Source organism: Phragmites australis, chromosome 4 (assembly GCF_958298935.1).
Source record: "Phragmites australis chromosome 4, lpPhrAust1.1, whole genome shotgun sequence".
Classification (NCBI taxonomy): domain Eukaryota; kingdom Viridiplantae; phylum Streptophyta; class Magnoliopsida; order Poales; family Poaceae; genus Phragmites; species Phragmites australis.
The window spans coordinates 26,487,983-26,515,229 of NC_084924.1; the positions used below are offsets into that span (position 1 = coordinate 26,487,983).

Sequence of the window (27,247 nt, forward strand, 5' to 3'; positions counted from 1 at the left end):
ATCCAATGTACTTCATTTTCATAAGTTTGCTAGCTTTGGAGAAGAAGGTCACCGCATGATGCGGTTAGGCACGCATCATGCAATGGGTTTTGACAAGGCTACAATGGTCGAATTTTAGACTATTGAAAACAGGGTCATGCGGTGAGGCCATCGCATGTTACGGTCCCAACGGTTAGTTTTTGGGGTTAGCTCTATATATACCGTATTCACCGGTCAATTGTTGTTTCTCACTCCCACCACAAAGGCATACACATATATTGGAGAGGGTTTGAGTTACCTTAGAGTTGAAGTTGAAGATCAAGGCAATTAGCATCCTAATATACAACAAGCTAGGTAATTAGATTAAAGTTGGATAAAGTGAATAATCCACACTTGTTACTCTTGATGTTTGGCTACATCTACATGGCTTGGCAACGGTGAGTTATCGAGACCCTCCAATTGAGTTTGTGGAGTGACCACAAGCGTTATGAGTGGGAGGAGTGACCCGTGTCGAAGTGACAAAACATTACCTTAGTGAAGACGACAGTGAGCATCTGAATGCACTTAATAAGAAACCCACCGAAGTGCGAGGAGCTCTAGCAAATAGAGCCACATAATTATCTGATCAAGGAGTTTGGCCGTTGTATTCGTGGGCCACTATTATGGGTTGTTAATGTGCCATACGACTTGTCTTACACCAAAGCTAACTGTAGGATGAGATGTATATAGGGAATCCCCTTAGGGCATGCCGAGGTTTACATCGGTCCAAGTTGTTGTTACCCAAAGGCCGTCCGAAAATAATGATCAGGTCAAGTTCTTGTCTTTTTCCTTATCAAGATCTTTCTTCTTAAGTCTAAAAACAACCACACCTGCAGGATAAGAACATCCAACGTTCTACAATTATGTGTCTCTTGCATTTTTAGTATAACTTATCATTCAACATATAAGTTTGTAAGTCTATCTATATAAGAGAAGGGGATTTTGAGGATACGCCATCAAATATGCCATTACATATAGTCGTGTCCATATATGTGTGACATATGGATAGAAGTCAATTTTACAGCCTTGAACTACGGTTGCGGTTTGAACTTAGCACCAGGCATCGGGCACCGTTCAACTATTGAAATTGAAATGGGGCAAATTACCTCCCTGAAATGGTGCTCATTCAAAAGGCAGTTTTGATCTGAGATGTTAGTTGAGTCCAGAAAAGTTTGATTAAAGAATCTTAATTTGGCACCGCAACGCTTTCCACCCATGCTCGCGGTCAGCCGAATGGAGATGGAAACTAGCCGTTACCACTGCACAACGCAGCCACGCCCGGAACGAAACGGGTTCCCATCACCACGCACGCTGCTTGACGTGACGTGGTGTCACGCGGCTGGGGTGCGCGGCCCCCCCGGGCCGGCAGCCGCGATTGCGATGGGCGGCATGGGTGCTCGCTGTTGCTGCCGAGCACACTCGTCACCGCCTGACCGCCCTCGCATGCTTCCAGCCGGTGCTTTCGTGGCCCCCATGCTCCAGATCGGATCGGAGAAAAACAAGAGGCAACCTAGCCTCACCTCCCGGTGGTCGCACCACACCTCGTCGTGTCGTCTTCCTCTTCCGTTCCAGCTCCAACTCCAGCCCATCATCATCCCTTAGAGGCTTTAGACCACGCCAAAAACCAACTTGGGATTCCGCCCTCCTCCGACTAACCCCCAGCCCCCTCCATTCCCACGCCTCTTCCTCTCTCCCCTCTCCTGCCTCCTAGCCCCAGCAGCCGCTCCTCCCCGCACCCGCCGGCGCCCCCTCTTCCAGCCATGGAGGAGGGCTTCGCGCGCGCGGTGGAGGACGGCCTCAAGCTCACCAAGCGCCTCGTCCTGCCCGGGGGGGTGCCCCCGCCGCGCCCGCACGCCGGGATGGAGAGGGACCCCGTTGCGGCGGCTGGGCCGCTGCAGCACCTGCTGCCGGCGGCGCCGATGGCGTACGCGGTCGTGCTGGACCCGGGCGCCGTCGACAACCCAGATGTGCCCAGCTACCAGCCGCACGTCTACGGCCGCCTCGACCCGCCCGCGCTCATCCCACTCCAGATGCGGGAGGTCGAGCTCCGAGTCTACTGCGCCGCGGCCTGCGCCACGGCCGAGGTCGCCGTGCGCGCGCGCTGGTGGGTGCACTGCCTCACGCGCAGCCGCGCCTGCGACTGCCGCGTCGTCGTGCCCATGGGCCACCAGGTCGATCATCCGATCCCGCCCACCGCCTTGCTGTTCTCGTTTTCGATCCAATTTTTCTCCTCAATATGCTGTTGCTGTTGGGCTGGATTTGGTTGCGGTTAGGCGTTGGAATGATCAGCATTCAGTTGCAGTCCCCCGGCACTTTGATTTCTGTTAGGTGCATGGGGCCCATTAATTAGCTGTACATTATCTTGGCTTTGGACTGTGCTCTTGGATTGCGCAAATCAGGACCTACTTCTGTGTCATTATGTCATTACTCCTGAGGTACATTTGTTTGGAGCATTGGTGTCATTTGGGCATATTGTAGAGGGCCATCGCTCTGCCTCTGCTGCCAGTGGATTCCAGCTACAAAGCAACAGAAATTCCTTGCTTTCCATGCTACAAGATTAACAAGAAAGAATAATTGGATTGACTTGCAAAAGGATAACTTTCTTTGTATACATGTCCAATAAAGGCTTTCAAACAATCAGTTGGATCTTTTGTTCTCCTTTCCTTCCATTGTTGTACAGTGTTATCTGTCAGTTGCCCCAAAAAAATATACATCTTCAACTGTAACTTAGAGAAATGGAAGTTGTATGGCCTTAAATTGCTTAAAGCTGTTGGATTTCTGCTATTTCATTTGCATTCTGGTGTTGGTTGACAAGCACGTTAGAGAAGGCTCGATTGCATGAGAACTTCAGAACTGTGCATGAGGAAGTTCCATTTCGTTCTTTTAACATTCCGTTTCTTTTTTTCCCACAGAAAATAAGTTCTGTTTCTTTTGATCTTTCAGATGTTTTAAATTTATCAACCTTTTTTATTTTGGTTTAAATTTAGTTAGCAACTTGATGATAACAACAATGAGAGAGAACTAATCTCATTTATTTATCCATTAGTTTGCATGCTGAACAAATTCTTCCCTATCAAGAGATGTTCATGACATGATTGTGAGCAGTAATTCTCAATGCTTATATTATCTGAAACAATTCATCATGTAATTTTCTGCTGGCCTCAATCTAAGAATAATTTCGCTAATAGGGTTCAATTCTAGGCGCTGAGGTTACTGTTGGGAAAAGATCATACAATACTCATGTAATTGATGTAGAGGATAACAGTGCGGTGAAGATTGCAATGCCTGAGGGTGGAGAACTTTTAAAACAGGAATTGTTTTCCTTGACAATACCACAGGTACCTGTTACATACTTTTACAATCAGTACCGACTGCTACCTTGTGAAGTTTCAAGCTTCCATGCATTGGCCTTTGTTAACTAACTTCTTTTATGTCATCAAGGTTGGAGGCGGAGAAGACATTTTTGCCACAATTAGATGGTCACAGAAGCTGCTATACGACAACGGACAGTTTTCTGTTGAAATACCTTTTCGTTTCCCGCAGTTTGTGAACCCTTTGCCAAAAGTTTTCATGAAAAAGGAGAAAATACAGTTGACTGTGAATAGTGGTCTGAGTAAAGAGGTTTTGTTGCAGGGGACAAGCCATCCCTTGAAGGTAATATAGTATTTACTGCTTTAGTTAGTACTATTAGGATGGCGTCTGCAACATATAATTATTGTGCGATCTTCTATTGCCATTTCAGGAAAAAAGTAGGCAAGGTGAGAAATTGTTTTTCCTGCATGAAGCTGTTGTTGAGAATTGGTCTAGCAAAGATTTTACCTTCGCTTATAGTGTAAGTTATATAATACGGAGTACTCTTTTTGGGATTATCTGTACCTGTTCTTCGATGTTCCTATAAACATACTGCATATAATTTTACTTTGAATATTGTGACAGAAAAGCTATGCTATGATTACTGTCCAGTGCTAGTAGCATTTGTATTCTCCGCAGGGATAGCCATTAAGCCCACTCTACAGAAACGAAAACATGAATGTACATGCAAGATCCCTCCTTTTTTTAATTAATTTTAGGAAAAAGTCTATTCTCGTCCCTACTCTTTACTCTGTCTAATTTTCGCCCCTCCAACCATCAAAACAGGTTCGCATTACGTCCTAGGGCTGTTTTTATAGAAGTTTTGTGTGATGTGGCAGCAACATCATCAATTTTCCCTATGTGGCAGCCACATCATCTCCTCCACCTCTACTATCTCCCTCTCTCACCTCCATCCATGTCAATCATGTGCTATAGAGAGAGAGGGGTGTGTTTGTATATGTGAGAAGGGACTGCCATGTGGCACTAAATTGTTGACATGGCTTCCATGTCAGTTAAAACAGCCATAAAACCAGCCTTGGGACATAATGTGACCCAGTTTTGATGGTTGGGGTTTTTGAGTTGAGGGACACAAATTAAACCGAGTGAAAAGTTGGGACAGGAAATAGACTTTTACCTATTTTATGACAACTTGTGGGTTTATATGTTGTCTTCAATTTTTACTACAATGAGAAAGCTTTCATCCTTATTCTAGTAATAGAAGTATTAAATTGAGGCTTTGAGGAGTTCATTGTTCCAATCTTACTTCATACTTGCAATGGAGATGAGAGTGCACTTCTCTACCTAAATTTTGTGTCATGCCTATAGGTTTACTCAGGTGATTTGTCTGGTGGAGTTCTTGTGCAGCCCTCAACATTGCGTGACTATGATGACAGAGACATGTTCTGCATTTTTCTTTTACCTGGGAATAACGTGAATAGAAAGGTAGTTACTCTTGCTTGGTTATCGTTTTGTCTTAATATTACAAGTAAACAAATTATGTCAGGGGATAACATCTGATGGTTAAAAATGATTGTATTTTCCTTGAGGAAATATCAGTTGGTAAAAGATTGTACCAAGCTGGATGCAAGTTTTACCTTTTTAATCATAAATAGTTCTAAATTTCTAGTGCTATCGATTTATGTTGTTTCTCAGAAATATTGATATCTTTTTAATCTTTATTTGAAATCTTTTGTTTCTTGGCCACTATTGAAGCTATAATGACTCTATTCTATTGTTGTATCAATATTGATTCAAGCTGAAATAAAATTAGGTTGTCACCCTTTTTTTTATTCATAAATTTTCCTTTTAGGGTGATTTATCTCACTTGAGTAATCTGATAGGTCTTCAAAAAGGCAGTTGTTTTTATCGTTGATACAAGTGGAAGCATGCAACGAAAGCCTCTTGAGAATGTTAAGAATTTCATGTCCACTGCTCTCGCTGATCTTGTGCAAGGAGATTACTTCAACATAATAACATTTAATGATGAGCTTCACTCGTTCTCATCATGTTTGGAGAAAGTAAATGAAAAAACTATAGAAAATGCTATCGAATGGATGAACTTAAATTTTGTCGCACAGAGTGGCACTGATATCATGCATCCTTTGAGTGAGGTATGTTATTCAGAAGATTGTATCAGTTGTCATTTGTTTTGTGATTAATGTCACCATTGTTACTCATGTTTCCCCAATTTTTCTGGGTATAAGGCAATGGCTTTGCTGTCAAACTCTCATGATGCTCTTCCACAAATCTATCTTGTTACCGATGGGTCAGTTGATGATGAACGGAATATCTGCCATACTGTGAAAACTCAGCTCATGAGTAGAGGATCCAAGTCTCCTCGGATTTCTTCTTTTGGACTAGGTAATATCTCATAGAATATCTGGTTATGTATAGGGATGCAAGTTTTGTATATTTTGGGTCATTGGGTCGACCCGAAACTCAAAAAAATGAACCAAAGGTATTAGGCAGGTCTATGTGTGATTAGCTATAATTAGCTCTTACTATGTATACTTGATTGTATTCCTTGTATCCCTAGCCATATTGGCTATATATATGAAGGTCACCCCCCCATATTGGGTGTGAGGTGTGTCTCTACATGGTATCAGACGATTAGATCCTATTCTCCCGGTCTTTCCCCCCCTCCACCTCGCGACTCCGTGATCGTGCGACTTCCCCCCCACGCGCGAGACTTCCTCTCGCCCGTCCTCCCTCTCTCCTCTCCCATGGACACCTCGGCCTCCTCCTCCTCGGCCACCAGTGCCGGCACCCTGCCCCCGACAGGCACTCCCCCCATGCCTGCCATGAGCGCCGGCGCTGCTGCCCCGATCGTGGCTCACAACTACGCCACAGTCAATGTGAAGTTCCACATCCCTTTTACGCTGGACCTTCAATCCAACTACTCCAAGTGGGCGTTCTTCTTCAAGTCGCTGTGCGGCAAGTTCGGCCTTCGCTCGCACATCGACGGCTCTGCTCCCCCTCGACCTGATGATCCTCAGTGGGATGCCGCGGAGTGCTGCGTCCGGGGCTGGATCTCCGGCTCCGTCGACGACTCCGTCCTCGACCTCGCCATGGACAGTGCCGATCCAACCGCTCGTGATCTGTGAGTGGCCAATCGGGAGCTGCGCGCCATCTTCCTCCTCAACGAGTTTCACTCCATGGTGCAAGGTGATAGCACCATATCGGCGTACTGCCAGCGGCTGAAGATCAAGGCCGCCGCTCTTCGCGACGTCGGCCATCCTGTCCAGGACTCGCAGCTCGTCCTCGCCCTTCTGCGTGGCCTCAATCCTCGCTTCTCCAACACCCCCGACGACATCGCCAACTCCGCTGTACTTCCCACATTCGCCAGAGCCCATGACATGCTGGCACTAAAGGAGCTTCGTCTCGCCAACGACGAAAAGACGGTTGCCAGCACCGCCCTCCTCGCCACCGCCGGCTCTGGCTGCACCAGCCCGGGCGGGTGCCGTGCTCTCGCTGCCACAGCCAACTCTGGAGGTCCACACAACCCACACGTGACCGGCTACGGCAGCAACAAGGGCGGCGGCGGTGGCAACAGCAGTGGCAGCAAGGGCAAGGGCAAGGGCCGGCGTGGCTGGAACAGCGGCTCTGCGCAGTAGCGCAGCGGCGCTGGCCAGACTAATCAATACCGACCCATGGGCCCCTGGATTTGCTACAATCCATGGGCGCCACAGGGCCCTCCTTCGGCTCAGCAGGGCGGCTGGCGCCCAGGCGTGCTTGGCGCCCCTCCTCCTCAGGCTCACACGGCCTTCGCGCCTACGCAGCCCCCGACGACATTTGCGCCGCTCCACGTCTCCCAACAAGCTCCCATGTGGAACCAGGATGGTCTTGTCGCTGCACTCAATCAGATGCATCTCCAGGGCCAGCATCCTTGGGTCCTGGATTCCGGCGCCTCCTCCCACATGAGCTCCTCGGATGGTATACTCCTCTCTCGCCATCCTCCTCCTCACTCTTCCATTACAGTTGGCAATGGTGCAAATCTTCCTATTTCATGTCGTGGCGAGTCTGTTCTTCATACACCAGAGTCCAATTTTCATCTAAATAATGTCTTAGTTGTCCCATCTCTAGTCTGCAATCTGCTATCTATCCGTCAATTTACTAGGGACAACAACTGCTCTATAGAATTTGACGCTCTTGGTTTTTCTGTCAAGGATATCCCGACCCGACGCGTGATGCTTCGCTGCAATAGTGCTGGTGATCTTTACACCTTCCCTGCTGCGTCTTCCGCTCCACACGCCAGCATTGCCATCTCCACCGACCTCTGGCATCACCGTCTTGGTCATCCCAGCTCCGCCACCATTGACATTCTTCGTCGTAATACGTCCATCAGCTGTAATAAAATAGAGCAATTGCTATGTCATTCTTGTCAGCTTGGCAAACATGTGCGCCTTCCTTTTTCAGATTCCAGTTCATATACTTCCATGCCTTTTGAACTTGTTCACTGTGATGTATGGACATCCCCGGTTGCCAGTGTATCCGGGTATCAATACTATCTCGTTTTACTTGATGATTTTACTCATTTCTGTTGGACCCTTCCCCTCACTCGCAAATCTGAAGTCTCCACACATATTGCAAATTTTTGCAATTATGTCCACACTCAATTCAGCCTTGCCATCAAAGCTGTCCAAGCCGACAACGGCACTGAGTTCGTAAACAATACCCTCCATACTCTCTTTGCTTCCCGTGGTATTCATTTACGCCTCTCGTGTCCATACACCTCCCCACAAAATGGCAAGGCTGAACGCCTTCTTCGCACATTGAACAACATCAGCCGCACGATGCTCCTACATGCACACATGCCTGCTCAGTACTGGGCTGAGGCGCTCGCCACAGCCACATACCTTCTGAACAGGCGTCCCTGCTCTGCTGTTCGCCACAGCATTCCATACACTCTCCTCCACAACAAATCTCCCGAGTACTCCCACTTACGTGTCTTTGGGTGTCTCTGTTATCCGAACTTGACCGCCACGGCTCGCCACAAACTCTCCCCTCGCTCCACAGCTTGTGTTTTTCTCGGCTATCCCTCTTCCCACAAGGGGTACCGCTGCCTCGACATGGCCACTAAGCGCGTCATCATCTCTCGCCATGTGGTCTTCGATGAGACTTGTTTTCCCTTCGGGCTTTACCCCTCCAGGTCCTCGCCAAGCGACCTGGATTTTTTGCTTGCAGGAACTACAGTGCCGGTGCGTCCTGCATCTCTGCCCTCTGCTGCTGGGCAGTCACACCAAGGTTTCATTGAGGAGCTGACCGACGACCCCGCGATCTTGTTTCACGGCCCCGCGGCTGCTCCTCCAGCGGCTGCCCCGGCTCCAGCTGCTCCTCCAGCGGCTGCTCCTCCAGTGGCTGCCCCGGCTCCAGCTGCTGTTCACGCCGCTCCACCAGCTCGGGACATCCGGCTTGTCTACAGCCGGCGTCCCCGGGCGCATGACGGGTCCTCTACAGCACCAGGACCGGCTCCTGCACCTGTTCAGCAGCCTCCTGCCCCTGTACAGCAGGAACGACGCATCACGCGGACCCAGTCCGGGGCCATACCGGTTATGCGGTATGTGGGGCTCTCTGCGACAACCACTCCGTCTCCACTTCCCGGCAACTACCGTAGCGGCTTGGCTGATCCAAACTGGCGTGCGGCCATGGCTGAGGAGTACAAGGCGCTCATCGACAACGGGACATGGCGCCTCGTGCCCCGGCCACCCGGCGCCAACGTGGTCACCGGCAAGTGGATATTCAAGCACAAGTACCACTCCGACGGTACCCTCGCCCGCCACAAGGCTCGCTGGGTGGTTCGTGGCTTCTCCCAGCGCCACGGGATCGACTACGATGAGACATTCAGCCCGGTGGTCAAACCAGCAACCATCCGGGCTGTCCTCAGCATGGCTGCCTCACGCGCCTGGCCTATTCATCAGCTAGACGTCAAGAACGCCTTTCTCCATGGACATCTGGAGGAGACCGTCTACTGCCAGCAGCCCCCAGGCTTCGTCGACCCTGTTTTTCCTGATCATGTGTGTCTGTTGCAGCGCTCCCTCTACGGCCTGAAGTAGGCTCCCCGAGCCTGGTACCAGCGTTTTGCGACATACATTCGCCAGCTCGGCTTCGTCGCCTCGACTTCCGACACCTCCCTCTTTGTCTACAAAGACGGGACCAGTATCGCCTACCTGCTTCTGTACGTCGACGACATCGTCCTTACTGCGTCCTCGACGGCATTTCTACAGCAGATCATTGGGCGCCTCCACTCTGAGTTTGCCATGACTGACCTGGGCGCACTCCATCACTTCCTCGGCATCTCCGTCACTCGCTCCGCCGATGGCTTGTTCTTATCACAGCGACAGTACGCCGTTGAGCTCCTTCAACGCGCCGGCATGGCTGAGTGTCACTCTACGACGACACCTGTTGACACTCATGCCAAGCTATCTGCCACCGCCGGTGCCCCTGTTGCTGATCCGTCCGCGTACCGGAGCCTTGCTGGCGCGCTCCAGTACCTCACGCTGACTCGTCCTGACCTGGCATACGCCGTCCAACAGGTGTGCCTCTTCATGCATGATCCCCCCGTGAGCCGCACCTCTCGATGATCAAGCGGATTCTACGCTACCTGAAGGGCACTCTCTCCTCCGGCCTCCACATTGGTGTCGGCCCTGTTCAGTCACTGGTCGCCTACTCCGATGCCGACTGGGCTGGCTGCCCAGATTCTCGGCGCTCCACCTCTGGCTATTGTGTCTACCTCGGCGACAATCTGATTTCTTGGTCCTCCAAGCGTTAGACCATGGTCTCCCGCTCTAGTGCAGAAGCAGAGTACCGTGCTGTTGCTCATGTGGTGGCCGAGTGCTGCTGGCTGCGCCAGCTCCTGCAGGAGCTCCACGTCTCCATTGCTTCGGCGACAGTTGTCTACTGCGACAATGTCAGCGCTGTCTACATGACAACCAACCCCGTTCATCATCGTCGCACGAAGCACATTGAGATTGATATTCACTTCGTCCGTGAGAAGGTCGCCTTGGGACAAGTTCGGGTTCTTCATATGCCGTCCTCCCACCAGTTCGCAGACATCATGACCAAGGGCCTTCCTGTACAGCTATTTACTGAATTCAGGTCCAGTCTATGCGTCCGGGATCCTCCCGCTTAGACTGCGGGCGGGTATTAGGCAGGTCTATGTGTGATTAGCTATAATTAGCTCTTACTATGTATACTTGATTGTATTCCTTGTATCCCCAGCCATATTGGCTATATATATGAAAAGGTTAACTCCCACCTAATTAAGTTAAGGAAAAAATGAACTAAGTAGTGGCCCAAAACTACCCACTGGGTACCCACTTGCACCCCTAGTTATGTATCACTCAACTGATCAAGCTAAGCCATGTGCTTAAGTCAAATCTCTGTTGGTTTTTTAGAGTCATGTATGAGGTACTGTTTTTCGGTCAAACACATTGTTCCTGTGTTATTGTGAACTTCATCATGTTGTTATATAAGTACTAGCATTTGTCCTTAACAGCTATGAAAATATTTGTTCTTAAGTTAATTGGTTTTGAATTAGTCAAGTTTGTCATGTATAGTCCTTAGTTCTTGTGAAGGGACTAAAGGGCAATGATATTGTTTCTTGTGTTTCTCTATGTGATGGGCATAAAATTTGATTTCTTTACATAATTGCTGATTTACTAGTTAGATACATTTTCTAATTGTTTGTATTTAGTCAGATACATTTTCTAATTCTTTGTATTTACGCTGGGAACATCATATTAGGTTCATATTGCAACCACTATTTCTTGAGAATGTTGGCATCAATTGGTAAGGGTCACTACGATGCTGCACTTGATACAGGTATTGACATGTTTCTCCCTTTTGTCTAGAAGAGAGATGCTCCCTCTTGTTCTACATATTAACTATTGATGGAAATTTAAGTTTTACATTATGCTCTAATATTTTTTGTCCTAACTTTTAGATTTAATTTGACATTCCCTACTGTAGTTTACCTAGATGATCCAGCTCATGCCTTTTTAGTTACTCCCACCTGCTGGATCCAGCTCAGCATAGAATCACTCCCACGGATTCCACTCAGAGAGCTAAAAGCTGAAAGCTGCTGTTTAGCAGAACTCTTCCTGATTTCAACCGGGAAGCTGCTCTGGAAGCTCTGCCAAATAGGCCATTAGAAGATGATATGATGCATAACCTAAAATATTATCTTAGTTCCTTCATACAGAGCAAAAGTCAGACAAACTTCATTCAACTGATCAGAAAATTTATTGCTCTTGCATGAACAAAATTAGGCTTTGTTATTTATGAAATGATTATTGCCTAATAGGTTGTTAAAATTAGTTCCACTCATTCATATAATGGATGTTTTGATATCTGTTTGTTTTTTTTGCTGGATCCAGCAACTCTGGGGTCAAATCGAACAACTTAATCAAATCTTGTTCAATTAAATGAAACACTTATTAAATATTTGATTGAAATAGATTATACATGATTTTGAGCATAGTAAAGTTAATCAAATTTGTAAAACTGAACTTTCTTTGTTTTTATTTTTTTTACCACAGCATCAATTGAGGTTCGGATGCTTCAATGGTTCCAGAAAGCCTCAAGCACAATAGTGACAAATATTTCCATTGATGCGCTGGAGCATATCCAAGAATTTGAAGTGAGTTCATTTAGTTTACTTTCACTTTCTGTTGGTGCCTGTGAAAGAGCTATCAGTGTCATTCATCTTTTTCAGTATTGTTTTTATCGTAAAATTACATCTAATGAAATGTGATACTGCCTCCTTTCAAATAGCTGTCCAACTATCTTGTGAACACAGACAAACGAGGCACACACTGTCCATAACAATCAGTGTAATTGGGCCCCTCATCCCTGTTAAATGACATATTTTAACTACTCATCAATTAGCATTTTTCATGTCACTAGAAGGGGGGTAGAGGATAGCAAAAAGCTGAACCAACTATTCTGAAACGATGAATCCCATAGATTAGGCAGCTATTATGAAAAGGATGGTGTACCTTGCAGATGCATGTATTTTTAGGCCATTGTCATTGTAATAAGAAGTGCATTAATGTTGAGTGAACTGCCCCCATAGCCCATATCATAGCAGTTAGCTCCCTTATCTGGAACAGCTATGTTCCTTACATTTGAACTTCCCTCTTTGATTTAGGTGGATTCTGAATATATTCCAGACATTTCAGCAAAATATCCATTATGTGTATCTGGAAGGTACAATGGCAAGCTTCCGGAGACACTTACCGCTAAGGGTCACTTGGCTGACATGAGTGAAATATCCATCGAATTGAAAGTCCAACATATAAAAGATATACCTCTTGACAAAGTAAGATGCTCATACTTATTATTTTATTATTTTTATTCAATTGATTTTTGTTACAGTTGTCCTTGAGCTGTTGACCAACTTCAGTCAATCAAATACACGAAACTAAAGAGGTGGCAGAGGAACTTTGATGGTCAATTGTTTTCATTATTGATACAGATACCTCTGTACAGACTAAGAATAAAGTTTTCCTCTATTTTAATGCTGACCAGCTTTGTTGCATTACAATTTGAATTGGTACCTTGACCCCAAGAAACTTATAGCGTAACCAGACATAATGACAACAGCTTACTCATTTGTTCGATGCATCTTTTCAAGTGTCCAATTATGGAGAAGTACAAAAAGTACAATACGAGCATTAACCAAGGATACCAAATGAAACATGCAAATATAATTAGTTAACCGGACTTGATTTGTTGGAACCATTGCCTATCCTGGCACACATAGAGATATAAATAAATCTCTATGATTTGCATAATTCGAACCATATTACTGGCGCACAAGATCATAGTACCAAATTGTTGTCCTGTTTGAATCGTTTGATTAATAATTTATTCTATGGGAAAATGGCATACTTACCACTTGCTTGTTTCAATTTTGCTCATATTTCACAGGAAAAAATCCTAAATGCAAATGTACTACTATAATTGCATGTAATAGGCTAGACTTCCACCAGGCCAATACGGAGATCTTGTAGCATTTGACCTTTTTTTTTTAATTGTGAGAAAGACTCCTGACCATGTGGATACTTTTCTTGTTCCCTTGTATCCTTGCAAAATTGTAACTGGGGCTCGCACCAGGGTAAAGCAGTGGTAAATGGAAGCCTGCTTATTTGAGCGGCATATTTGTAGTTAATTCTTTTTATATTGACAAATCCCAAAGTATTGGTCACAGAAGTGGCAAATATGTCTTTTTTTTTGGTTATGAAGGTCAAATTTGCTCCAATTATGTGTTGAATATTGAATTGATTGTCGTCTTCACTGAAGTTTGTAGTCATGAAAATGTTTGCATGAAGTTTGTAGTCATGAAAATGTTTGCATGTGGCCGTTCATTTAAGGATTAAATACTCACATGCTGCTTCATTTGTGCTCCTCACTGTATCGCTGACATCGGGCATTCATAAGTTAGTGACACAGTGGATGGCATACAAGGGATAAGGAAAATTTGCAGTGGCATATAAGAACTAATATGTATTCTATTTTCTGTTTGATTTCAGGTGTTGGCAAAGCAACAGATGGATCTTCTCACAGCAAAAGCATGGCTTTCTGAAAACAATCAGCTTGAGAGAAAGGTATGCTAGATCACATCAGCTAGTGGCTCAAGATTCTTATATTAAGATCTGCAAGTTGGATACTAAGTTATTAGTATGAGTGTTGATGTGGTTATTTTAGGGTTAATGTCTGGACTAAAAAAAAATATTACAAACTGTGAGAAAAGAACCAAAAATATGAGATTGGTATTTCCATGTGATTAAATAATAACAAATATGTGTTGCGGCCTCTTCGGTCGGGGTCGCCGAGCACACCTCGCGCCGCATGGTCTTGACACTGTGGCAGGAGGAGGGCGTGTACGCGCCTCCGTCGATGAAGGCGACGGTGTGCTCGGGCTCCTGGAAGCCGAGCTCTTGGTTGTCGGGGGCGGCTCTGTCGTCGCCGCCCCTGTGGGGCTCCTCGCGGTCCCTCTAGCGCTGCTCAATGAGGCTTTTGACCGTGCGGCACTCCGTGAGGTCATGCCACTTGGTCTGATGGATCTGGCACCACTTCCCCGGTTCGGGCCTCGCGGGAGTGGGGGCCCTTGCCGGAGCGGGAGCCCTAGCGGGAGCCGGAGCCCTCGTGGGCGCGGGCCGTTTGTCGGCGGCCGCCCGGCGTGCTTGCCGGCGGTCGGGTTTCTGGGCCGGCCCATGGGCGGGGCCCTGGGCTGGCTCGACGGGGACAGCCTCGCGCCTCCTTCTCTTTTTCTTTTCCCGCCTGTCGGAGCGGGAAGGACCTGGCTGATCGGCAACGGGATGCTCAGGGTGCGGAACATGTCATGCTCGAGCCTCCGTCGCCTTGGCGCACTTGTCGGCCAGCGCGAAAAGCTCCGCGGTGGTTTCGACCTCGTGTGTGCCCAGCTTCTCGAGCATCCGCTCGTTGCGGACGCCCTGCCGGAACGCGACAATAATAGCGTGGGTGGTTATCCGCGGGATGGTGTTGCGGACCTGGCTGAAGCACTGCATGAAGCGCCGCAGCGTCTCCCCCTCCTGCTGCTTGACGGCGTGGAGGTCGCACTCCAGGCCGGGGCGCGTGAACGTACCCCTGAAAGTTCACCACAAACTGGGGGTAAGTTCATAAGACAAGAGCGGGCAGAGCCCCTCAAGGCGACATGGAAGTAGTTGGCCATCACCTTTTCACTGCCGCCAGCTGTTTGGACAGCAGTGGTGTAGATCTGGAGGAACTCGACGGGGTCGATGGACCCGTCGTACTTCTCCGGCAGTTCTGGCCGGAACATGGTGGGCCATTTGACCCGGCGGAGCTCGCTGGTGAAGGCACGGTAGCCTGTGCCGTACCCTGTGGCGCGGGCAGCGCCCTTAGGCGGTGAACGCCGGCGAGCCGGGGAGCCCCAGCGGTCATGGGCTGGCAAGGAGGAGGCCTGGTCCTCGGCTTCGGCCTCATGCCGGGTCTCTCGCTGGCGCTCGAGGGTAACGCGCGCGTCTTCGACGGCCCTCCGCTCGTTGAGGTGTAAGCGGAGGTCTTGAGCTCCGGTAGTGGCCAGGGGGGCGGCGCTCTGCTTGGAGGCCCCTCGGTCAGTGCGACCTCGGTCAGTGCGACCGCCACCTGATGATGGGCCGGTCTTGGCTGCGCCGCGGTGTGAGGTAGCACGGGAACTTTCGGCTAGCATCTGGCGATGAGCCGTGCCGACCAAGGCGGCCACCTCCTGGAGCCAGCGGCCTTCTGGGGTTTCCCCCGCCGCCTGGACTAGCAGGTGCCTGAGGAGAGCTTGCGCCGCAAGCAGCCCGCTCCCAGGACTGGCCTCACCGAAGGCGAGCCTACGCCGCAACGGCGCCCGGCGCCCGGCGCTGTCCAAACGTGGATCTGGCGGCAGGAGTTTCGGCCACCTGCTGAGGGTTAGACGGTGCGCCAGCGACGGCGGCGGCGGCCCTGCTGGGCCCAGCACCATGGTCCCCCTGAGAGGGGAACGCCGTGTGTGCGGACCGCGGCTGCTGCTGGGAAGCAGCAGCAACTGGGGCCTCCTGAGCGAGGGGCTCCATTTCCTCACTGGAGCTGGAGCCGGCGCGCTGGAGACGATGGCCACCCGCCATTTTTTTTGCAGGAGAAAACAAACAAATTTAGGGATGCAACCCCCTACCTGGCGCGCTAGCTGTCGGAGGGTTAGCTCCTGTCGCAGGGATCTTGAGGGACCCTTTTTTAGAGATTCGGTCGGGGGGATGATTCTGAATATGTTTGCTGGAGAAATAAATGGATGTAAATGCGATGGCAGGTGGGGTGGAATGATCTAATGCAGAAAAGAGTAAATGCGCTGGGGGGATTTTTAGACAGGTTCGGACCGCACTGCGCGTAACACCCTACTCCTGTGTGGATGCTATAAATGCCCTGAGAATGTCTCTCAGGAATGTGCTGGTTACAAGAATGTCTGTCTATCCTAGAGCCTTGGGCTCCTTATTCTTCGGTTTCTATGCTCGTATGAAGGTGTTCTTCAATCTCTGTTGGCTCTGTGTGCGCTTCTGTTGTTCGAGCTTGTGTTTGATCTGTATCATCTTGTCTTTGTCCGCGCCTGCCGGCCGTTTTAAATACCCGCTGGCGGTAGCGTACCCCGAAGGGAGGGCACGAGTTTCAAGGCGCCATAAATGGAAAGGGCGTCATCATGGCCTCTGCACGAAGTGACGGGGGTTGAAAACGCGCCCCGCGCCTGGTCTTCAGTCGTCATGATGGCGTTGGCAACGGGCGCCGTGGAGAGGGCCCACCGGGCAGCCGCAGAGCGGCCCGGTGTGCCCGTCCGGTCTTGTTCGCCTGCCACAGCAGCGCGGCAGACGGAACGCCTCGGGCCTCGCGATGTTATCCCGAGGCGCCCCGGATAGCGCGGGATGGGACCCGTGCATTAAATGTCCCCACACCCTTCTGCCAGAGGATGGCAGGGACTGACACCGAGCGTGGTGGGAGCAGTTGGAGGTGACACCTCATCGCCGGACCCCTGTGGGGGCCACTGACGGGGAGCTTCCTGGGTCGTCGGGGAACCGAGTGCTCGGGGGTCACTGTTCACCTCTCCGAGCACTCTCTCCCGAGAACGCCCTCTCTTGGTCCTCGGGGAACCGAGTGCTCGGGGGGTCACTGTTCATGGCCCGAGCACTCTCTCCCGGTCTTGACTGTACGGATCGTCGGGGAACCGAGTGCTCAGGGGCCGCTGCTCGAAGCCCCGAGCACTCTCTCCCGGAACTACCTTCTTTGGGTCCTCGGGGTACTCGGGTGCCCGGAGGGCCACTGCTCGCAGCCTCGGGCACGCCCCTCCGGTACTCGGTTCTCCTGGTCGTCGGGGGACTTGGGTGCTCGGGGGTCGCTGTTCACCTCCCCGAGCACTCTCTTCCCTGTCACTTAGTCTTCGCAGATCATCGGGGAACCCGGGTCCTTAGGGACCACTGACTGTGGCCCCGAGCGCTCTCTCCCGAGACTTAGTCTTTTTTACCTCGCGGAGATAACCTCCGCGGGAGGGTGTCACATGGCGGATTGCTGGTCTGGTCTCGGGATTCGGGGACCCCTGGTTCCTGATTCACTGACAGGTGCACTGACGTTAGTTTCTACTAAAGGTGCAACTACCTGGGGCACATGGATGTAGGGCTCTTGGATCAACGGTGTAGTAACATAAACTCGCTTTTCCTCGAGATCAACTTTTCTGGGTTCAGATCCTCTTTCTCAAGAAATACAACGTGTCTTGTTTTAACAAACTTAGTGATCCTATCTAGACAGTAAAAACGATACCCGATAAAGTGAACTAACTGTCTTATGATCTAATTTCTCAATATGTGGATTAAAAACTTTAGTTTCAGCTGCACAACCTTACACACGTAAATACTTCAAAGAGGGCTTTCCCCCAGTCTATAATTCATAAAGTGGTTTTAGAACTGATTTACTGGGAACCCGATTAAGGATATGCACGGCTATCTTAAGTGTCTCCATCCACAGTTCAATTGGTAAACTAGAATAGCTAAGCATACAAACGTGTCTATCAACATGCAGTTGCGTCTTAGCTACCCCGTTTTACTGAGGTTCTCCAGGTGTAGAATATTGGGCTACTATGCCATTTTTTTGAAGGAATCTGGCAAAGGGGCCAGAGATTTGCCCGTATGGGGCATGTCTCCCATAATACTCTACCTCGCGATCCAATCTTGCTATTTTAATCCATCGATGTCATAGGAAAAGGACCGCAAATGTCCATGTGAATTAATTCTAATAATCCTGTGCTCCGAGTGGCCTCCTTCTTTATTTGTTTAACGTATTTTCCTTTAATGCAATCTATGTAGTGGTCAGAGTTAGAGAAGTCTTAAGTGTTGGAGAATCTTTTCCTTAATGAGACGCTTCATTCTCTCCCTCGAAATGTGATATAAACGACAATGTCACAGTTTCGAAAAAGTCTCATTAATTGTACTTCTTTTTCTCTTATAGTTTACATCATAGATATTCATAGATACAGAGGATTCATTAAGAGGAAGCATATAAAGTTTGTCTTGTCTGATGGCAAGACCAATAACATTTGAATTAAACTTAAGAATACACTTATTGTCTTCAAAATTACAATGAAAACCAGATACATAGAAATTGAAATGAGATTCCTCCTCATGGTAGAAACATAAACTACATTATTAAGTCTAAGAGTGAAGCTACTATCAAGGACTAAGGGAAGTGATCCAACAACCTCGACTTCAGCTTCCTTCCCGTTGGCCACTCTAAGACTTCGCTCCCGCTTTTCTAACGTTCTCGCGGTAAGGAATCCCTATAAGGAGTTGGTAACATGCACAGTGACACCTGAGTCAATCCACCAGGAATTAAGGGAGAAATTAGCATAAAGAGATTCATCTATAAATGTTAAGAAGCTTAGTGTTGAGGAGTTTCTGAATTAATGTACTGGCATAAATCTTGGAGGTGCCTTTGAATTGCTCCTCCACGGATGCCAAGTACATCTTAGCTTTTTCTAAGGTTGGGATTGCTCCCCTTATAGCTTCTAAGATAGTTCCTCATAATCATTAGTGACATGCGGTTGGACCGCTCCCACTTCTCACAAAGTGCATCATATGTTTTCTTTAGTTCATCATAATTCTCCACATCAATGGCAGGAACAGTGGGAGCGTCAACCCTGAGTGCATAGTTAAGGTCCAAAACTCCAAGTAAAACAGTCACCTTAGCTTTCCAAGCGGGAAAGTTATTCCCCGTAAGTTGCTCTATGCCGTCAATTGTGGTGGCAACAGAGGAAGCGTTAAGAGCTAGAGAGAAAAATTGGACCAGATTAGAAATTTATCATAAAGAAATAATTTGCATGAAAATAACACTCGTTGGTCTGGTTAAAATCATGCAAAAATTAAAACTCTAATCCGCATCACCATTGGGTAGAAAAACGGAGAAGAATTTGAATGAACACATAAAATGGCGCATAATTACAGTCAATTTTGGTCAGAAAGTAATTATGAATGTACATAAAATGACCGTAAAATTCTTTGGGAAAAACTTCCTGTTGGTTTCAATTCATCCAGAGAATTAATCGCAATTTTATACATTAATCATTATTAATTCTAGGCCATAATCTAGTGCATCAATGAATAAAAGCATTAGATAACCACTGGAAATTCTAAATAAATGGGAAAACCCAAAGACTTAAAGGAAGCGGCCCAACCGACCTATTCAGCCGATCGGCCCACGTAACACGTGCGCTAACCTGGCCCAGTAGCGCGACGATGGCCCGACCACCCGAGCCCGTGCGATCTCGGCCGTTCATCGTGATCCGACGGCTCTCCAGCGATTTCACCTGAACAAAAAAGTCGTGTCGGCCGGAAACCCTCTCATTCTCTTCGCTCCTTGCTCTGGCCCGAAAGAGAGACGACAACGGCGACGGCGGAGCTACCGGTAAAAGAGGGAGAAAACGTGAGGGGAGAGAGAGGAGAGGGCGGCATTATAGGCCTACCCGTTGGAGCGCGCATGCAACCAAGGTCACGCGCGCCTCTGTCGGTTGGAGCTGTGGTGTCGCCTGTATTGATGGCACGTGCGGCGAGAGGAAGTACCTGGTAGCGGAGCTTTGGCGTGCGCACACAAGACGGAGATGTCGGTGGCTTAGGAAGATCCGCACGCACCCGAGGAGAAGGTGAATTCGCCGGAGGAGGCAAATCCGACGACAGTACAAGTGCGCAAGCACGTAAGATCCCCTCATCCTTCTCTAGGGTTCGAATTTGGGGTTTCTGGGCTCAGATTGGGGATTTTGGGATTTTCTTTAGAATTTGCATTAGGATTCTTCGAGTTTCCCTAATTCTCCTCCTACTTAATGCTACTCGAGGTCAATATATAGCCCTAAAGTCCTTATTCCGATGCTAATTAGGGCTAATCGATATCAATTAAGCCTTACACAGAAGCAATTAGGGCCTAATCATGCTTAATTGAAAACAACAATACTAAACCTTGTTTAATTTGGATCTAATTATTGTGAGCCGAGCCTAATTTACATCAATTAAACCTAAAAAAGATCATATATGACTAATTGATCAACAATATACTTAAACCGATCAAAATTAGGACTAATTGATCACTAATAGGCGTCATCCGAACTTGATCTAATTAGGTCTAAAAGAGCTTGATGAGAGACTAGAGAGGCTCTGATACCAAAAATTAGGTCTAAACCTTAGCTAATCAATATTATGGCCTAGCTCTAGATCAAACACCTCTTAATTGCGGAAGCATGAAGTCAAACCTGAGTTTGATGACACCATCTTGTCTTGACGGTGAGGTTAAAGAGAGTGAACGCGTCGGTGTGGATGATCACCGGCTTGACGGTGAGGTCGATGTAGGGGACGCCGGCGTGATGAAGTAGTTGGTCGATGTGGTCGCCATAGGTGCTGCAAGGGCGGCGGCCTTCACCTCGGTTCAACGCCCATGAGGATCGGATCAATTAGAGATGTGGGGGGAAGTTTTTGACCTAACGTGAATTGTCAAGTAGGCGTTGGCTCCCCCCCCCCCCCTCACGTGTTTATGTGGCGTTGCCCAAGATAGAACCGCAACCACAAGTTGGTTGCGCTCTCGATTAGAGCGCATGGGGAGATCGGACTCCTCCTCTTTCTCGATCTCTTTCTGTTATGGTACGTTAGAGTGCCGAGATCAATTCCAACACAATTCAGCCACCAATTTGGCCAATACATCTAGGGCCTGAAAATTGGACCCCTCAGCATCAGAACCTGACATCGTTGATACCAGATTGATAGATCCTCGCTTCCTCATATTGTACCTGTGTTTAATAGCCTGTCTCGGCCTTAGCAACCTGTTGGGAGGAGCCGTGATTACAAGGGGGGTAGGAGAGCAGGGAGAGGGACAACAGAGAGGGGGCACATGAGAGAGCAAATCAGAGAGATGGAGCGGGTAGCCGAGAGTAGAGAGAGAGAGGGAGGAGAACAGCTTCTTTCTTGATTTATGCGGCCAGGGGGGGTGACTCCTATATATATAGCTGGCTGTGGATCAACCCCCCAAGCCGGCCCTACAAGATTCTCTCTTAAATCTACCTCTAACCTTTATCTCTAATTTAAACTAAAAAACTCTACCTTGTACTGCTAGCCAAATTACATTAAATATTAATCTGATATCTAGCTAATGAATCAACAGAGGCACCCCTATTGCGCCAGCTAGACCTTGCCGGTCATAACATATGCTATATCTGATTAGGTGATGGTTTGACAAGCTTCACATTTACTTCTCAAACAAGAATGCTGCATATAACACTGAGGAAGAAAAAAGGGATGTTTCATAGTGCACTCATAGTTTCATACATCACTTTTCTTCCATTGCCTTCTGTAAGGTATTAGTAGTACTTAACTACTGATACTTTGAACTATAGTTCCTTACAATCATTATTGTGGTGTTGCAAGTTTGCAACTATATGTAGTAGTTGTTTCCATATCGGTTTCTATTTTCTATTTCTTTCTTGTCGAGACTGAAATTAGGTCACCACTGGATTACAACTATAAACTTTCCATACTCCATCATGACTACTTTGTACCGACATGTAGGGGTTGCTGCAGTCTGTTGCTAGTTGCAGCATGAAATTAAGCCCCCTTTGTATATATTAAAAAAAAGATTCATATATCCTTGTTTTTCTTTATTTGTTGTCTGTGACATGCAATAATCTTAAAGTTTGAATCCCTGTTCACCTAAAATAATATTGTTTCTTTTATCTTATATCTTCTTTGCTCCAATTTACAGGTTGTGAAATTAAGCATACAAAATAGCATTCCTTCTGAGTACACACGCATGGTCGTACTTCAAACCAGCTTGGACAAAATAGATCCAGCACAACAGGTAGAATGCTTCGCACAAGGATTATGTTTTTATGACTAAGTTTTAGTGGCTATTGTCTATCCAAGTAGCTATGAGTAGATGTAACCTATAAAATAAGAGCAATAAGTCTAGCTTAGGACATTCAATTTTCATATCTTTGACTGTTTCATCAGTCCATCTGAAGATATGGACTTTGAGTACGTTATACAACAGTACATTTCTCGAGAGTTTAGAGAATCGTGACATGTAGCAATCCACCTTCTCATGCAGACAAAAACTAATATGCTGAGACTTAGAAGAACTACTTGAACCAATCAGATGTTTCACCATATGTGCAACTAAGCTAACCAAATCTTCTGTTTCAACTAGACAAGCAATCTAGGCCCTAGAATCTCTGATTAATCTATCTGGCGTCGTTAATGGAACTAGCAGGTTATGCTTCCTTTCTAAAAAAAGGATATCTAATTGATATTGCTGTATTCGGCCAGGCAAAGAAGAAACCAACAAAACAGAGCAGCCCAGATGAGCTATCAGCGGCACCGCTCCGCGGCTTGACACATGGATTTGGTGATGTTGCGGCAACAAGGGAGAATCTGACAACAGGATTTGGAGACATTAAAGCACCGGAGAAGTTTGAGCTATTCGAGAAGGCTGCCGGGTGCTGCAGTCGCATGGCCGACTGCTGCTGTTGCATGTGTTTCATCAAGGCGTGCAGCAAGATGAACGATCGGTGCGCCATTGTCCTGACGCAGGCCTGCGGTGCCCTCGCGTGCCTTGGATGCTTCGAGTGCTGTTCGGCCTTGTGTTGCGGCCAGTCGGACTGACAGCACCAACTCGGCTTTATTCTGTTGTACGGCGATGTGAATATCGTTATTACTGTATAGGATGGGCATCGCATGTTTATCTATCGGATTGCTTGATTAAGAATGACCTCCATATCGATGTGTACAGCTTCGTCCATGTAATTCTATGAACCAAAAATCGGATGAAGCGTCCATGTAATTCTAGCCACTGTAGGCAAACGAAGGTTTAATCCCACAGGAGAGGGAAGAGTACATAAACGATGTACAAATTCTTATCAGTATGCGTTGCTTCAGATGCTAGACCTCAGTATCCTTATTTGTTCTTTTGATTTCCACCTCTGCCTCAGCCACAGCAGTTTCGCGATCCTCGCCGTTACCTTGCGCTTTCTGTTTGACTTCGACCTGTGCGTCGACCGCAACAGGTTCATCATCCACCACATTCTCGGTGACGTGCTCCTCCACGTCAAGTTTAGATTCTTTCTTGTCCCCTGTCTTCAGCGAGATATGATGGAACTTCTCCTGAATCTTCCCGACACCTTTCTCCACAGGTCCAATTGCCTGTGAGATAGTAAGGGCAACATCCTTGACAACCTACATAAGAAGCCAGTGATCCTCTGTTAAGACATGAAAAAAATCAGGAGCGAACATATCAAAATTCAGATCTCATTAGTATACATGGTGGCCACCGCCAAGAACAACATCCTGCGCGCTTTCCTTGATGCTTGTCCCTGGAGCTTCAACATGGGTCTCCTTTTGCTCAACCGCAGCCAGTCTACTGTTGCTGTCGTCGTTGACATCTACCTTCACCTCCATTTTACTCTCTTCAGATGTGACCTTTCCATGATCCAGGACAGGGATGTGCTGGTACGGCTCCACGGTGAAGACAAAGGCATGCGCTATTGCTGCAACAGCCATCTACAAGAAACAGCAGAATTCTACTGAAGTAACACAAGAAAAAATAGTTCACAAGGTGGTGAAAAGATTACCTCGATGCAAATGAGGAAGTCCTGTATTGCATTCTGCACTTTTCCCCCCTTGGGTAGGAGCCCAGTTTGGCATATGATTGCAATGCCGACTCCTTGCCACCAAGTGGCAAATACAATGGCCTTAAAGCTTATGAACTTGGCTAGTGGCCTTATTGCCTGTAGTTTTTCATGTGTTGCATTGTAAAATTTGACAAGACAATACAATGCCCATGTCTGGCTGAAATTTATGACAACAGCAATGTAAGGGTAACTGCATATAAAAGCACGGCACGTTGTCAGAAAACAACATACTAGTTGCATAATATTTTGAACACTAGAAAAAAGAAGTTTTTTTCTTTTGTAGGAAATTTAGGAGAAGTTTTGTCTCGGCAAAATGTTGTTCCTGATACTTGAATGAGATACATTAAAAAAGCCTATGCGGATCACTTGACCTTATCTCTCATTTTCTGAAGTTAGATGTTTCGCTTATTTCGGTAACACAAAAGGTGAACAATACAGTTACCCATAATTCCACTTGAATTCACCATCTCCATAGGCTCCAAAAAGCTCCAAGATCAATGCCAAGAAAGCACATAGTGTCTTCAGAATCATCTAGAATTTTGTCAAAGAAGGTCACGTCATGTCATTATTTGCCAGTGTAAGATGAGGAAAGATATTATAAATGAGCTCACATATTGCACGAGACCGAATTTTATAATTGTGTACAAGTTCTCTCCTAGAGCATTAGGGTCCCAAAAGAAGTTGCGCACTCTGCTTCGGTTATGAGCTTGTGCCTTGTCTTGACTCTCGAGCAACTGCTCACTTAGCTCTTCCCTTTTTCTGCTCTCAAGCAACCGAAACACTTGTCGTTCTCCCCCTGAAGAGTAAGGTAATAACAAATTTGTACAACTAATTCAGAGAGCTGGCAGAGTTGACTGTATGAATATGTAGTTGATCATCACAAGAATGCTATGGTTTCTCATCCAAGACTAATCGGAGACGTTGTTTGTGGAGAAAGCGGTGTTTTTTCCCGGATGAAATTGAACATTTGATTTGTGTTATAGATGCAGATAGTGTACAATAAGGTAATATTACCGAGGCAAGCGACCAAGTATCGTCCAAAGGCATAAAGAGCAAATGCTTCATAACAGTTCCGCAATATATCACATGCCAAAGAGAACTCCGAATTCCACAGTGAAATTGTCTGAAAAGAATTGAAAACTGGAATTGTATCAATTCATGTCAGTATCTTGCGGGTTTTTTTATAAAAAATAAACTGCACACAGGGAAAACTGAATAATAAAAGTGTCTGCAATGCTGAATAATAAAATTTTGATGTGAAGAAGGCAGCGGGACATTATTTCAAGCCAGTGAGCAACTTAACATACCACTTACAACAATTCAGCATCTACTCACCAAGTTTTGAAAATTTACATTCAATGAATAGTTTGCTATTGAAAGCCAATCCACTAGTAGTATTTTTTGGCCTCGACTAGTCATCTGAACAAACGGAGGTTGTACTTACAGATTCAGAGGCATATACAGGCACCATAAACAGCACTGCTATGATCCACTTCTGCTCCTGCAGAATTTCCAGCAAGAAAAACAAATATTCAACACGAATAACAGCAAGCATCCGTTGCATTGGATTGAACGAACAACAGAAATTGGGTATCACAACATTATACAATGTAAATCCTTCGCACTTACGGCGGGATTGCTGTACGATCTGAGGTGCTGCACGATGAGCCAGAGAGAGATCAGGAGGGCAACGAGCGCAAACGCGGCCCCAATGAGCACGGCGGGGGTGTGGATGTTCCCGTACAGCCCCTGGAAGCTAGAGGTTCCTCCATCGGACGCCATCGGCTCATTCATTCCACATGCAGGGGAGGGGATCTCCACTCCTCTGTAAAAACTCTTCTCTAGATGCAGCTCAAACAGGGGCCAAAAGGGAGGGAAAAAATGGATTGGAAAATGAACGGATTTGAGGGCTCACAGCAAAGGAAAGATTCGGTGGAAGGAGACGGACAACGAACCGATCCGAGTTCGGACGGATCTCCACTGCACGTACGCCAGTCCAGGGGGGGATGAGGTTGACGACGAGGGAAGAGAGAAGGAAGGGTGCCTGCCTGCCTCCGGATGGACGCGTGGAGAGTATTCTGCGAGCGGGGCGGTGAGGCTGCTGCATGGCATGGCTTAAAACGGTCGGATGCGCCTGAAATTGACCTTTTCATTCCATATTCTAACTTACTTCAATACTTCCTATACAATTCTCTCTTGTTTTACCCTCTTCTGTGCGATGGTTATGCACTTTTCTTCTGTCCATTACGTTTTAGAACAAATGATTAACTTGACCAAGAAAAAAAATTCCCGCTGGAAATACATCACGTTTTAGAACTTAAACGGTCAAATTAAACCTCGTTACTTTTACCATTTTTTACATGGAAATAATGCCATAAGATTCGTTATGATAAGATCTCAAGTTATAATAATTTATTACATCATATATTATTATAAAAATTAGTGGAAAAAGTTGCTCATTAAAGACAGTGTCTACCTAAAAAAGTCAAATATACTTAAACGTAGATATGGATTGCATGTATTATATCTTGTAAGTTGGTATAATGAGCAAAATTCGTAAAAGTACATGTAAGTTATTGTAGGATTGAGAACAACGACTAGAAAAGTGGTGAATAGATACTTTAATAAATTTCTTAAAGAAACAGATGGTCTTTTCTTATTTTCACCCAACACACCTAAAAGAAGGAGTTACCAGAAAGAGTAATACAAAAACGCAGCAGAAATTCAGCTCAATCCGGAAGTTTCAATTCAAAAATTAAATTTGAAAATCCAACAAAAAATGGTTCTCATACTTGGAATCGAACTCTAAGTTCCACAGCAAATCAATCTATAACTCAACCCCATATAAAAATTAGACCTTTATGAGAAACACCAAAACTCAAAGAGATGAACACCAGACGAAGAAATTCTCTAAGTTGATAAATTAGAGGAGAGGGATTGTGAGACCCAAATTTGTATTGTTGCATGCGCATTTTATGCCTCTAGCAATGAGAAGAATGATTTCACAAGGTGCTGAAAATTCAGCCAAAAAAACAAAATAAAAATCATAAAGAAACACCAAAAACTTACAAACTTATAAGGGAACCAATAGAGAAAAATGAGAAGGAGGTGAATTTAAGCATGAGAAGGAAAATAAACTTCGTACTTCCAAAGGTTAGCCCTATTTTAGGTAGATTACAAAGATTTTTCTCTAAAAAA

General features: G+C 46.7%; 2 protein-coding genes across 2 annotated transcripts; one reads left to right on the forward strand and one right to left on the reverse strand.

Annotated features, from left to right (window-relative positions):
- Nucleotides 1-1,542: 1,542 nt before the first annotated feature.
- LOC133915962 (uncharacterized) lies at nucleotides 1,543-23,303 on the forward strand. The gene is made up of 13 exons (XM_062359405.1): nucleotides 1,543-2,189; nucleotides 3,207-3,356; nucleotides 3,460-3,672; nucleotides 3,761-3,850; nucleotides 4,696-4,812; nucleotides 5,211-5,480; nucleotides 5,574-5,730; nucleotides 11,113-11,190; nucleotides 11,907-12,007; nucleotides 12,518-12,688; nucleotides 13,902-13,976; nucleotides 22,126-22,221; nucleotides 22,689-23,303. The coding sequence occupies exons 1-13, from the start codon at nucleotides 1,779-1,781 to the stop codon at nucleotides 23,022-23,024; spliced, it is 2,265 nt and encodes a 754-aa protein (XP_062215389.1). The 5' UTR covers nucleotides 1,543-1,778; the 3' UTR covers nucleotides 23,025-23,303.
- On the reverse strand, nucleotides 23,301-25,916 carry LOC133915963 (protein LAZ1 homolog 2). The gene is made up of 8 exons (XM_062359406.1): nucleotides 25,679-25,916; nucleotides 25,494-25,550; nucleotides 25,064-25,172; nucleotides 24,661-24,845; nucleotides 24,492-24,580; nucleotides 23,990-24,239; nucleotides 23,679-23,918; nucleotides 23,301-23,594 (listed from the first exon to the last, which is right to left on the reverse strand). Exons 1-8 carry the CDS (start codon nucleotides 25,841-25,843, stop codon nucleotides 23,301-23,303), a joined length of 1,389 nt encoding a protein of 462 aa, XP_062215390.1. The 5' UTR covers nucleotides 25,844-25,916.
- Between the last annotated feature and the right edge of the window lie 1,331 nt (nucleotides 25,917-27,247).